The sequence below is a fragment of the Photinus pyralis genome, unplaced genomic scaffold, assembly GCF_008802855.1.
Source record: "Photinus pyralis isolate 1611_PpyrPB1 unplaced genomic scaffold, Ppyr1.3 Ppyr1.4_unclustered_Scaffold4178, whole genome shotgun sequence".
Taxonomy (NCBI): domain Eukaryota; kingdom Metazoa; phylum Arthropoda; class Insecta; order Coleoptera; family Lampyridae; genus Photinus; species Photinus pyralis.
Window position 1 is genome coordinate 15,465 of NW_022171539.1, and position 12,477 is coordinate 27,941.

The window sequence follows — 12,477 nt, forward strand, 5'->3', positions numbered from 1 at the left end:
CCACCCACGTAGGCGGTATACATCAAAGGAAAAAGTTCCCTCGGTCTAGGACCACGCCCACACAGGTGGCATATATCAAAGGAAAAATTCCCACGGTCTAGGGCCACCTCGTGGGCGGCATACATCAAAGGAAAAAAAAGTTCCCACGGTCCCCAGAATTTTCCCACGCACAAGCGACCCAATACCTACTCATAATATGAACCCTCTTTGTGGTCAGTGTCAGTCGAAGTTTATCAAGAACAATAAAATGATCTGTAGTGTCAAGTCATGCAAATTCACGTATTTTCATCTGTGGATGTAGTTGGGTTACACTCCCAATCGGCTTGCCGGGGACAGCCGATGTTGTTGGCTGCCTTGCAGGGTTTGTTGTTAGGGTCCTTAACTACACTTTTAAACGAGAATGGAAGGGGCTTTAGGTTATTAAACAAAAAAACAGAGGTAAGTATAAATCTATCTCAAGTAAGTAATGTACAATTAAATTTCTAGGAGGACTACCACGGCAGATATTCACAATTGTGTTTTGTGAAGAAGTTGAAAAATACCTAATCAGAAGATTATTGATTATTGCGGACAACGAACTTCCAACAGAAACAACTGGTTTTTAACTGCATTTGTTTTAACAGTTGCTTAGCAAAAAGTTTTATGGTTTTATAATCGTTTGTTCACATATTTGTCAGACCAGCGAGTTATACTTAATGTTCGTAGTGTTTCAACAGTTCTAGCCGATCAAATAAGGAAATATAAAAACTCGTCTGTGTGGAAGAATATATAGTGTGTGTTTAATTTTAATATAGTTTACCTTGTATTTAAGAAAGGGTTAACCGCAGGGTATTGTGTAATAAATCGGTCAGTGAGAAATATCATATTTTATTTCATAAGTGTTGTAAGTCTCATATCTTTCGGAGGTACTGCTTTGCAACACCAATTAATGATGATAGCTAGTTTATATACTTAAAGCTTCATTACAACTACTTTGGATGGGAAACAAAACTTCTAACTTAGTTCATTAATAAATAAACCATGTTTCTAACCTAAGGTTTTTTATAATTTGCAAAAATATATATTCTATTCTATAATCTATTCTATGGCGAGCGTCAAAATTGACATTTCGCGCAGGTCGTCGCACAATCTACTTATTCTCATATGTCTATGGGCACACGGGATGCTAAATTTAATAAATTTTCTAAACATTGAATCACGAACTTCTCCATTTTTTGTATATCGACCATATGCATATTTTACGTTGTTATACAGAAAATTTATTGCTCTTTTTAAATATCATATCCTTATCTTGGACACGGTGTATAGTAAAAGAATCTCTTACCACTATGTTCTTGTCCATTCACTTTCACCGTTCCAGAGAATATTTCGGATTCGTATTCGACTGGTTCGATTTGACTTCGTTTAATCGTTACCGTTACAGTTTTCGTGCTGCTCGTTTGTGTATTGGACTCTATAATTAAATGATAATATTAAATATTGTTGGGATAATTCGTGATAGTCATTTTCTTTAATTTACGCCTATACCTAAATATTGATTATTAAAATATGAGATAATGAGTGGTGACTAAATTTTGTTGCAACTATGCTCAATGTAACGGTTGTTGGCAATGGTCCCTTTGTAAATTGTTAAATGTGAGATGTTCAGAAGAAAGTCAAATTTTATTACTATTTTACTTTATTTTGCCTATATTTTTTTCCCTTTCATAACAGCGTCGTTTAGTTTGTCCTAATTTCTTCATAGCATTAGAGTAGAGTATAAGAAATTCTCCTAAATTTTGCATTTTTTCTTTGCAGGTACTATCTTTCTACAACACTCTATTTTCGAGATACTCATACGTGCGGCCAGTATTATACACAATAGTTAACTGTGTTGTTAGGCTAACAATGCTGTTGATTGCATGTTGAAAAAACATCCAATCACATGCCTTAATAAGATTGTTAGCCTGACAACATAGTTAACTATTACCTAAGCGCCGGATAAAACCCCCCCTTTAGGTTGGCCATCAACCCCCCCCCCCCCCTCCAAATCTGCGACAAAAAGGGAACACTTGGACAATTTTTATACACCACAGTAACCGAGACTTAAAACCGGCCTAACACCCTAATATTCAACGAGAAACCAACCGAGAAGGAATGGGCACCGAGCAACACCCGAATTAGATTACCGCGACAGGAAAAAGTTCTGGCCTTGGATCAACACTATCAACGAAAGTCCCGTACCCACTCCCTCCCAAATTATTTCCAACCGACCCAACTGACGGAAAGCAAATATTTTCGTCGTCAATCTTATCCTGCAATACATCCGCTTCCCCCTATCTGATCATACTTTTGACCTCAGAATCACCTTTAATCGGACACTCAATAACTGTAAGACGATGCAACTTCATTCTTGCCCGTCGCGGCTACATCCGAGATTGCCACTCGAACACTCTCTCGCATGCGTAGAAAACTTTTACATGCCCCGGGCGCTATCGTGTACTCTCGCCTTTGTGTTGCACTCTAAATCGCCTTCCTCGCATCCTGTAAAGAGAGATTCTTCGGAGATACACCGCCTACATTACAAACATCCATGTCTCCTAACCATATAAAACCTCATCACACTCCAAACTTCATTCAACAACCGCGGAATTAACAGTGAGATGCTGCAGGAAATAAAAAAAAAACAAATTTGCCACGACATACAACACACATCCCAACAACATAAAATCAAATTCAAATTTCCCCCCACAATACTACTCCAGCTTATGGCAAAGCTCTCTAACGACTTCGACTAAATCCTGGACCTACATCTTGATATGACCTCGATAGTAAAACAGAATTGACGATGCATCACCTCTTCATAGTTTTTCAGATACTATATCCGTCAAGAATCCACAGGAAACAATAGTTTTCACACGAGTTTTCACGACTCATCCACACATCTGCCAAGAAGCTCCGCAATCTCTGGATGTTTTGTATGTATTATATTTACAATATACCTACCTAGTTAAAAACACTCCACGGGGCTATAGATTCCTTGGCAGTCAGCAAAGCTTACCCCAACCACAATTGCATATCTATCTTTATTAGTTTATGTGTTAGTTTACGATCTATCCTTATAAACTCATTATGCTAGTCTGATCCGACCGTGTCCGCGATTGCGCGAAAGCGGCTTACACCTTTTTTTCAAATCTCCTGTAGTTTATCTATCGGGAATGTGCATCTGATTTTTTTAGCGCGATCACATGACTCATACGGGGTCAAAAGCTCGGAAAAAGGCTATGGTTAAACATTTTGTAAAATGTTGTGTAAAAAACGTCGTCGACGTTATTTAGGCCGAAATAATACCAAGGATAAAAACATTAATTTTACTCTGGGGGATTTCATTACGAATAAGCAAAGAATTGGTTTATTTTAGTTGAATTTGTTAGTTTAATGTGTATTTGTCCATTTCAGAATTGTTTTTAATTTGTTGATTTAACTTGTAAGACGTGAATTTGCGCGTTAGGATGTGAAAAAATCGGGCTCTTGTTCGGTTATCGGATGTAAGTTAATTAACATCAAGACGCACGTGTGTTTGGCGCTGATGACAAAGGATATACAGGTGCACGATTTCTTTTGCGTGTAATTTTGTTACGAAAGAGGGGACACATCAACTGCTTCTTATTGGTGTGGAATTTAAAAATGGCGTTAGTAGGAGTGTCCTTTTAACGTTGCTTATTAGGCTAAGGCGCGTGTCTCGCCGTATGTTGTTCACCTCGCGACGGGAAAAAGAGCGTGTACGTCTTTGTACGCTAATTTTGTCTAGTAATCGGCATTTTTAGTTAACCGAAGACGCACATTCGTCGCAATCAGAATAATCTCTGCAGATGCAGTTCAGTTAAAGTTCGTGCAAAGTTTAATGCGATTTGTCCGTTTACAGAAGAAAGTTGCGTTAATTTTGGTAACGCACTTTTAGAAAGTTAATATCAACAAACATTTAAAGTGCTTCCTGTTGGGATAGCCAAAAAAAAGAAATTTTGTCCTTTAACTCAACAAACCACCTCGAGTGATTGAGTTTGGGGTACTAGAAAAGAATTGAAGTTTCCTGAGGCTATCAACGAGCCATTGCACACAGCAGTATACAGTGTGTAAAGCGATGGGGTACCTATACAAGAGGGAATTTGTTTTTAAATATTGATTTATGAAAACAATTTTATTCTTCATGATATTTTTTGCTTGCTTTGAAAGTACCAATAACGTTTCGGTAATCTGAAATTTATTTTATAGAAATCTAGAAAAATAATAAAATAAATTTTTTTATTGAAAGTTATCAATTATCATTCTACACTATAAACAAGATAGCGTATTTCTATCAAACCACAAACAATCGAAACGTTATTGGTACTTTCAAAGCAAGCAAAAAATATCATGAAGAATAAATTTTTTTCATAAATCAATATTTTAAAAAAATTCCCTCTTGTATACCCCATCGCATTACACACTGCATATGTTTTATTTCAACGGATCACCTATTCGCTAAAAAAGAGCAAAAGATGCCATCATTGTCGGAGTGTCCTAAGCAATAAGCATACATATTATATCGTAGCAACGACACGCATTTTTGATTGTTTTTCTAATACCGCCCGTTTTTTTGATATAAGTACTTAATTTCGTACCGCTACCGTGTATGCAAAAGTAATCCTCTCGATAGATATAGTTCAACGTGAAGTAAAATGTGTACGATCAATTACTTAAAACATTATTTAACTTGAATGAAAAGATGCATTACAAACTTCAAACCAAGATTTGTGGCCACAACATTACGTATTATCATCATTGTATTTAGTCGTTTATAACTACAATGGTATTATGCACTGGGTCATACATTCATCAAATACAGTGAATTTTTTTAAAATGCGAACATAGGAGTTTGCATGCAATGTAATTTCCCTATGTTCGATTTTTAAAAAAACACATCAATCTATTGAGTAGTTCAAATGAGTAGTAGATACAATTAACAGCTGTCACATTTTTAAAAATTCCGCCGTCCAAGTTAATTACGAAATCGGTTAGGTTATTGCTTAGAATGTCAAGGAGGACACTTCGAACATTTATTGTAATTGTTTTCGTTATTTATTTTCTTATTTTCTTCATTTATGTATTGAATAGATCAAATTAGTAGAATACCAGGTGCACACGACCTACAAATAATTGAAGGTTGGTTCACAATGAGTTGTGGTGTCAGTGCGTGGCCTGTGAGATTAAGTTATCGTAAGTTTAAGAAAAATGTATCCTAAAGTTGCTATGGCCTCACATGGCTTCTTTAAAAAAATCTTACCGAGTGCTCTCATCATAAAGACTATTAGAGTTGCTGTTCATAGTCACACAAGTTGCGCGATTTGGGAATGTGAACCGCGCACACCTCATAGATTGATGTGTTTTTTTTTAAATCGGAAATTACATTGCATGCAAACTCCTATGTTCGCATTAAAAAAAAACTCACTGTATATAGTAAGAAAGCATTTCCATTTAACCCCAACTTTGACAAATTCGGCAAGACACATCGAGAATATTAATATTAGATTATTCTACAGGTTCTACAATCATAATTTATGCAAATTGTATTGGCAAAGATGTTCTAAATAATAGTAATACGCGTCTTTTGATTGCATGACAAGCAAGCAAAGGATTCTCTGTTCATTAATATTCATGACAGGTGGGTGCTAATCTTACTTTATCCCGCAGTACACAGTATTAAATTGGATAATTCCAGACAAAGCAAGACGTGGTCATTGTTTAATTCACAAAATATTAATAGGTATTCATCGCATCGCCCATTATTTGTAACGTTAAGCACGGTGGCAAATCTGCAGTAGGTATATAGGAAACATAAATCAAGTTACTCACGTTCAATTGACTCCGAATGGTTTTCTTGCTGCACGGTTTTATATTGTCTTCTCTTTGGAGACCCCTTGCAATCCCTGGAACACCATACATTACATTATTACCTACTACTATAAAGATATGGTTAGATTTACTTTTACATAGTTCAAATCAAATTTTGAGAATTATCACATTCACGAATGACGAAATCGATGTACCTATCGCGTATGCACGGCGGCACATTGGCATTATTAGTTCGTCACGTTTTAACATCAGTCGCACACCAAGGAATTCCGCATGGAAGGTTTAGGGTCATTTTTAATCAAATTACATTACAGGGTGAGGCTTATTGGGAAATAAACTTAGAGTTTTATTAACACTTTCATGTAGGTAACCTAATTGATTTAATTGCTTAATTGAACACTGGTGGACCACCGCTCGAACGGAAGTCAATTTTTTATGTGTAATGAAGATAGGGAATATTTAAACAAAGGAGAAATACAATGATCATCCGCGTATGTGCGAAATTAAAATTTGTAATTCGTTATTTTGTTTAATATAACTAATTTTAATTTGATAACGGTTAAATTACCTATACTTCTGGATTAACAAAACAACCTAAAATACAGAAAAATTATTACCCGTCGTGCTTCCTGCTTCATACCGACTATGTTATAAAAGTCCATGCCAATACAAATGTATCATCTCTACACGTCCATACTAGACTAGGACTAGCTGCATTATAGTTTATAGAAATGGGTGCGTACTGGGTGTAAATGAAACGGAGACTTGAGGTAACAAGGCGTATTTTCGCAACAGTTTTATAAAAAAATCCGATTCCCAAAGATTATCCCTTGGGAACATATGTGTGATATTGGAAAAATGAGCGGCTAAAATTACATTTTCGAATTTTTCTCCCTAACCAGTGAAAATATAAAAAGTAAATTCGCTGCAAAAATTCCAATAATCATAATTTTTTAGCTCAAATGGAACTTTACTATAAAAAGTTAAGTTTGTAGACCGACCTCGAGAGCGCACGTTTCTCATGAAAACAGAAAAATAAAATACCTCGTAAAATACCGTGAAAGGCATATATCTATCGGGCAGTTAACAATTCAATTGAAACAAATGTAAGTATTCCCGTACCTTTTTTTGCCAATTACGAAAATATTGTGGTTGTTTTGGATTGATTTGCGCACCAATCCACAAGTTTTGTGGGTACTAAAAATTTTCCTCCGGGACCGCGATGCTAAATCGCCATCTTGCTCATATCAAAATGTAATTAATACTTTAGTTTTGCATACCCACACGAATTATTGCTTCTTTAATAGATTCGGAGGAATTATACAGGGTGGAAATCTTGTCTTGACATAATGAATACATTTTCACTTCATTACCTACATATTATTAAAGAGTACTTGCAAATGATACCAACGCGAGAGAATCGTAACAGTTGGTCGCTTTAGACATCACAATTTTTTTGTTATAAATTTACAAATTTGCCAGTATAGGAAATTTTATACGTGTTCCGCTTCATAATGAAAGAGAACAGAACTAATGTTCGAAGAATAAACCGCGTTAAGATGAGGGCGAGTGTTCAAGCAGATAAGAGTCGAAACGTTATTGTTGCCGGCTCTAGAAAGTAGAAACCGTGTATAGCATGAAAGGAACAATCTTCGCGTAACGATTTATTTTCAATATTACGTAGTATGATTGTTGTTCACGGTTTTATTACTTATCGGAGAACCCCTGTAACATCTAAATAGCATCATTAGGTTTAACTAACGGATTCTTTTTCATGCCAGAGAGCGCAAATCTGAAGTTGTAACATTTTCACTTATTATGTTCTCTTTCAACAAGCCGGTGAACGGAAGTGTCGCCAATTATAAGGATCTAATTGCACAAATTATTTAATAGTGTCTTTAGTAATAGACCTTTTTCGTTGTGCTCAGTTTAAGACTCGGACTTTAACCTTACAGGTGGTGAGTTCGAATTTCGCAACTTGCTAGTTTTTGTGGTACACAACATCTCCTAACTACCATGCTTCGGAGGGCGTGTAAAGCTGGCGGTCCCGGCAGTCATACCAGGACTGTCCTCAGGGACACAGATGGCTGTTGAGTGTTGAGGCAATCTGAAAACCTCTGTACACTCGGGAGTGTCACCTATACGATAAATTAATTAATAAAGTGGGGCTTCAAAGCAAACTAAACCACTTATCTCCACTTTTCTTGGAGGATATATTAGATTACCGATTAATATACAATATTTGACGGTTGAGCCGATATAAATTAACTACTTCACCATCTCTACTCGTTAGTATTTGGTTTCAACGCCCTCTCGTTTAATTAGAGGTAGAGGCGATTGGGATTTATACATGGGTGTTTTATGTAGTAATTTTGCTTGCGTTAGCTACTTCTTAAAGAGATAAATACTTGAATCGCAATTAGTAGTAGTGTTACCCGATCGATGCATGATCGATTTGAGGTACATTACGTGCGTGAAAAGTTTTGTAAGTTACACGAATCGTATAAAAAGATACGATATATTAACGGCTGTATAGTACGTTAAACGTTACCGCAAAAGGTAAAATAGTTGTCGAAGTCTAGATACCGGTTCATGCTAAAATCAATATAAAGTGGTGTATTTCTGAGGAAAAGGTGAACTTCATTGCCTGGTGATTTCTGACTGCTGATATAATTTTCAACCGGGAATATTGCGAAGCGTAACCGTATTAATAGGTGAGCGAACATATTTCAATGCAGTGCAATTTTAGGTTAAGGCGTTCGCCCTTAAATAAATTGTTACTACTGTTGTTGGGGGCCAAGGTGCAAGACCTTCAATTGTGCTATATTTATAGTTGCTAAGTTTATTATTAAAATTTGTGCACATAAGTTGTGTGAACTGTGAACACAATTATGAACAAAACGGCTACCGGTAAAAAGGTTAAAGACAATATTAATTCAAGCGTTTGTTTGCGATTTAAACCCTAAGTTATAAGGGTACATTTTTGACATTTACACACTGCAGAACATCAGTAATTTATTACTGTTAACAACTCAAAGTTCAAGTAATTAAATCAAAGTAAGCCTGAAGCACGGTTTCAAGAAGCCTTTAAGAAACTTAATTCAAGAAAAAGAAAGCACATCGGGAATTCATAAAAGGCAAACTGACAATATGGATTCCTAAGGAAGCCAAGGCGGGTATTTTTGGTGACTACATGGATTTTGAACTAAACATGTCAAAATCGTTATTTATGCACCCAGATCGTTGGGAAAAAGACCAAAGGCATTATCATAATGACCAAAACATGAATTTGATCTATTTTTGGCGACCATTTGGGGAATGGATTTTCATCAAAATATGTCAAAATCGTTATTCTTGCACTGATATCGCTGAGAACAAGATTAAGAACAGTATCCCAATGTCCAAGACATGAATTTGACGCATTTTTTTGTTAAGTATAAAATGTATTATGTAAAATTAAAATAAATTGTCGTTAAAAGTGATTGTAATACTGAAGATCTTTCGATATTTCGTTGTATCGGTTTATTTCAAGGTCAAATTGTTTGTTTTTCAGAATGTATCTAAAAATCTATTTAGACCTTTGCAAATACTTGATTATAGTATTCTCTTAAAAATAAACTCGTGAAATGTGACAAGTCCATGCCTGAAATTCAAATTAGAAACCCATTTTTCCTTTATGCATGAACTGTTGTTTTAAAAACTCGTACACGATATAATACAATTTTGTTTGCTAATGCTAAATACTCAATTCTGCAGATCTATCGGCCGCATAGGCGTTTGCCGTCGTAATTCAACTTTAAACTAACATCAGCTACAATTTTCGTCGCGACATACCCTGATCTGGGTATTTTGAGTTTGAAGAAGTAGAAATGTTCTAATTGTCAAAAGAGTTTTTGGTAATTACTCTGACAAAAAATTTTATCGATCCACATGGGAAAGTTCCGATTATAAATGATTTTGTAAAAAAATTAAGTTTGGGAAATCACTTAATGAATATTTATGAACTACTTATTTGGGTATATACGTTTAAATTAAATATTTGGACGGATCAAATGTAAATAAGGGGCATGACGGTCAAAAATAAGCTTGTCACAATGTGCACATTTACAATTCACTTTGGTAGGACCTTCCAGGCTTGCAACATAAAATTTGTCGTGCAGAAAGTCCCTGCGGGTCGTTCGGTAGAGGAGAATCCCTTGTAGTGGAATTAAATAGATTTAACTAATTGAAACTTGGCACAGGCAAACACAAATTAAATTTACCTAAAATAAGGCAAATGAACTTACTCGTTAAGACCCAATTTAATTTTTTCTCCCGAACTCTTTAACAAAAGGTGCGCGTCCGAATTCGTGAAATCCTTTGTCGGTTGATTGTTGATTGAGGTAATAATGTCACCTTCTCGTATTCCTTTAATTGCGGCTTTACTTCCCGGATTGACCTGCAACAAATATGAGAATATGTATAGTTGGTTGCCTAAATTTACTATTAGCAGAACATACGGATTATGGTAATACTTTCTTGCTTTATACATTCATTTAAATTAAAACGTGCCCGACGTGCTAATCAGATGCCTAACCGCAAATTTCTTACAAGAGAGAATTGAAATATCCTAATGCACCCTCCGTCGCTCCTGTATTGAGATACATACAACAGAAAGCTTTAGGGCTTCAAGTTTTGTTTGAAAGCACCTTCTAATGTAGGTAGTGCAGATATTTATTAATGAAGAATTAAAGATGCTACTTACTGTAAATTATATCTTAACCATACTAGAATGATACCAAGGGAATAAGGTTGTAAATGAGTCGAAAATATACCTAATCAGTTGTATTATATTTATATGTATTTGTTTATTCATAGAGAAAAAGTTGAAAAGAACCTAAAGAAATAAAACAAATGTCGAATAAAAGTGTAGAAGAAGAAGAACAGTCTGTTAAATTTATGTATCATGTGCCATTGTTTATAAAGGTATTACTATTTTAGGCTAGATGTGATGGCTGATATACATTCTGTCAAGTAAGGCTATGGGATTGTCGACATTATTTTGTTTTACTTGTTGTACTCCGTGGACTAAACCAACGTGTTTTGTCATTCAACTAAGGCACTAAACTATCACTTTTTTTCTTGGGGGAGAAAAACGTCACGCGGGACAAAAAGTGACAGTACACATTGAAATGTCAAACACAATTTAATGATTTAGGGTTACCTTTAAGGCGCGCACAGACCGACTTTCCAACGCAAGCCAAGGCACATGTGGTTACAGATTTGTAGGTGTTCGGATTGGTGTGTACCGCGCGAGCCAACGGTTTCCAACCGCTTCCAACGGCTTCCAACCGCTTCCAACGGCGCTGTTGGCGTTTGATTGCGTTCGCTCGGTGAGCGGTACATCAAAGGGAAATTTGATGTGGTCTGGGCAGGATTTGTCGCCATTTTAGTTTTTATTCGTTTGTCTGCCTTCGATCGCTCAATTTTTGGTTTCACAAGAAGAAATAATGTATTAAAAATTTCTATGGTCATCCTACAAAAATTTTTAAAATATCCACCATCTTCATTTTGAAGTTCCTCTAGTAAGTGACTGCCACTATACAAACTCCCATTTTTAAATGGTGTTGTTACCCACCAACGTCTAGGCTTTCTTCTTTTTCTTTGAAATTAAAGAATTCATTATTAAAACCCCGCACTCGCCAGTAGTAAATCGTCTTTGTCGCTTGACATTGTTTGACAGACTAGCAGCACCGGTTACGGAACTTTACCCAACACGGTCCCGCCCAGTCCAACTCAAATCTTAAATTTTGGTGTGGACGAGGGCATTCCAATCGTTTCCAACGACAAACGCCAACGTCACATGTGCTTGGATTCGTTGGCTTGGCGTTGGAATCCGGTCTGTACGCGGCTTTATACGTAGAATTAGGTTCGTGCACCAAATTTTATACTTACATATTATAACCGTTTTGCATATCTTAGCGTATTTCCACAAAAATAAAAGAAATGCGCTATTGTGGCCACTTTCTCCGTCTGCCTGTCCGTCCGTCCGTTCGTCTGGACGCTACTAGCTCTTTATCTTAAGAGCTATTGTTCTACTTTTTTCGCTATTTGGTTCGTTATGGTGTCGAGGCTTGCACTTAGAAAAAAAGTTATTGTAAAAAATCTATGTTTTTCATGTATACCATTACACTTTTGCCGTTTATTAACGATCCTCGAGATCGTTTATAATGTTACATTGCTGTCTGCCCGTCTGTCTCTCCGGCCGTCTGTCTGTCCGTGTGCAGTTGTGCGTTGTCCACGATAACTTTTGTATTTGCGCAATCCAAATTTCCCTTTGTTAAGATATAAATGAAATGTTGTATGTAGTTACTTCAAATAAACGTGATACTAATGTCGAATCAACAAAATTGTTTTGTACATGCGCAATCCTTTTTTTTATTTGTGAAGCCTTAAGAGCATTAAGTATTAATATATTTAAGTTTAAATTGGATAATTTTTTTTTCACTAAAATGATTTTTTAGATCAATTATTAAATGATCAAGAATTTGAATCTCTCTGCCGCCCCCTTTAAATCCGCGCCTGTGATTGACTACAAACACAACTCGACAAGATTGAAATATTCTT

At 36.0% G+C, this 12,477-nt stretch overlaps 1 protein-coding gene across 1 annotated transcript in view; it reads right to left on the bottom strand.

The window, feature by feature from the left end:
* Nucleotides 1–1,265: 1,265 nt before the first annotated feature.
* LOC116182210 overlaps nt 1,266–12,477 on the bottom strand; it is a 31,609-nt gene continuing 20,397 nt past the window's right edge. Inside the window, exons 3-5 of the mRNA XM_031502735.1 lie at nt 10,158–10,309; nt 5,872–5,945; nt 1,266–1,453 (exon numbers count right to left, since the gene is read on the bottom strand). Coding sequence (XP_031358595.1) covers nt 1,287–1,453; nt 5,872–5,945; nt 10,158–10,309 — 393 coding nt within the window. The 3' untranslated portion in view covers nt 1,266–1,286. The remainder of the gene's footprint in view (nt 1,454–5,871; nt 5,946–10,157; nt 10,310–12,477) is intronic.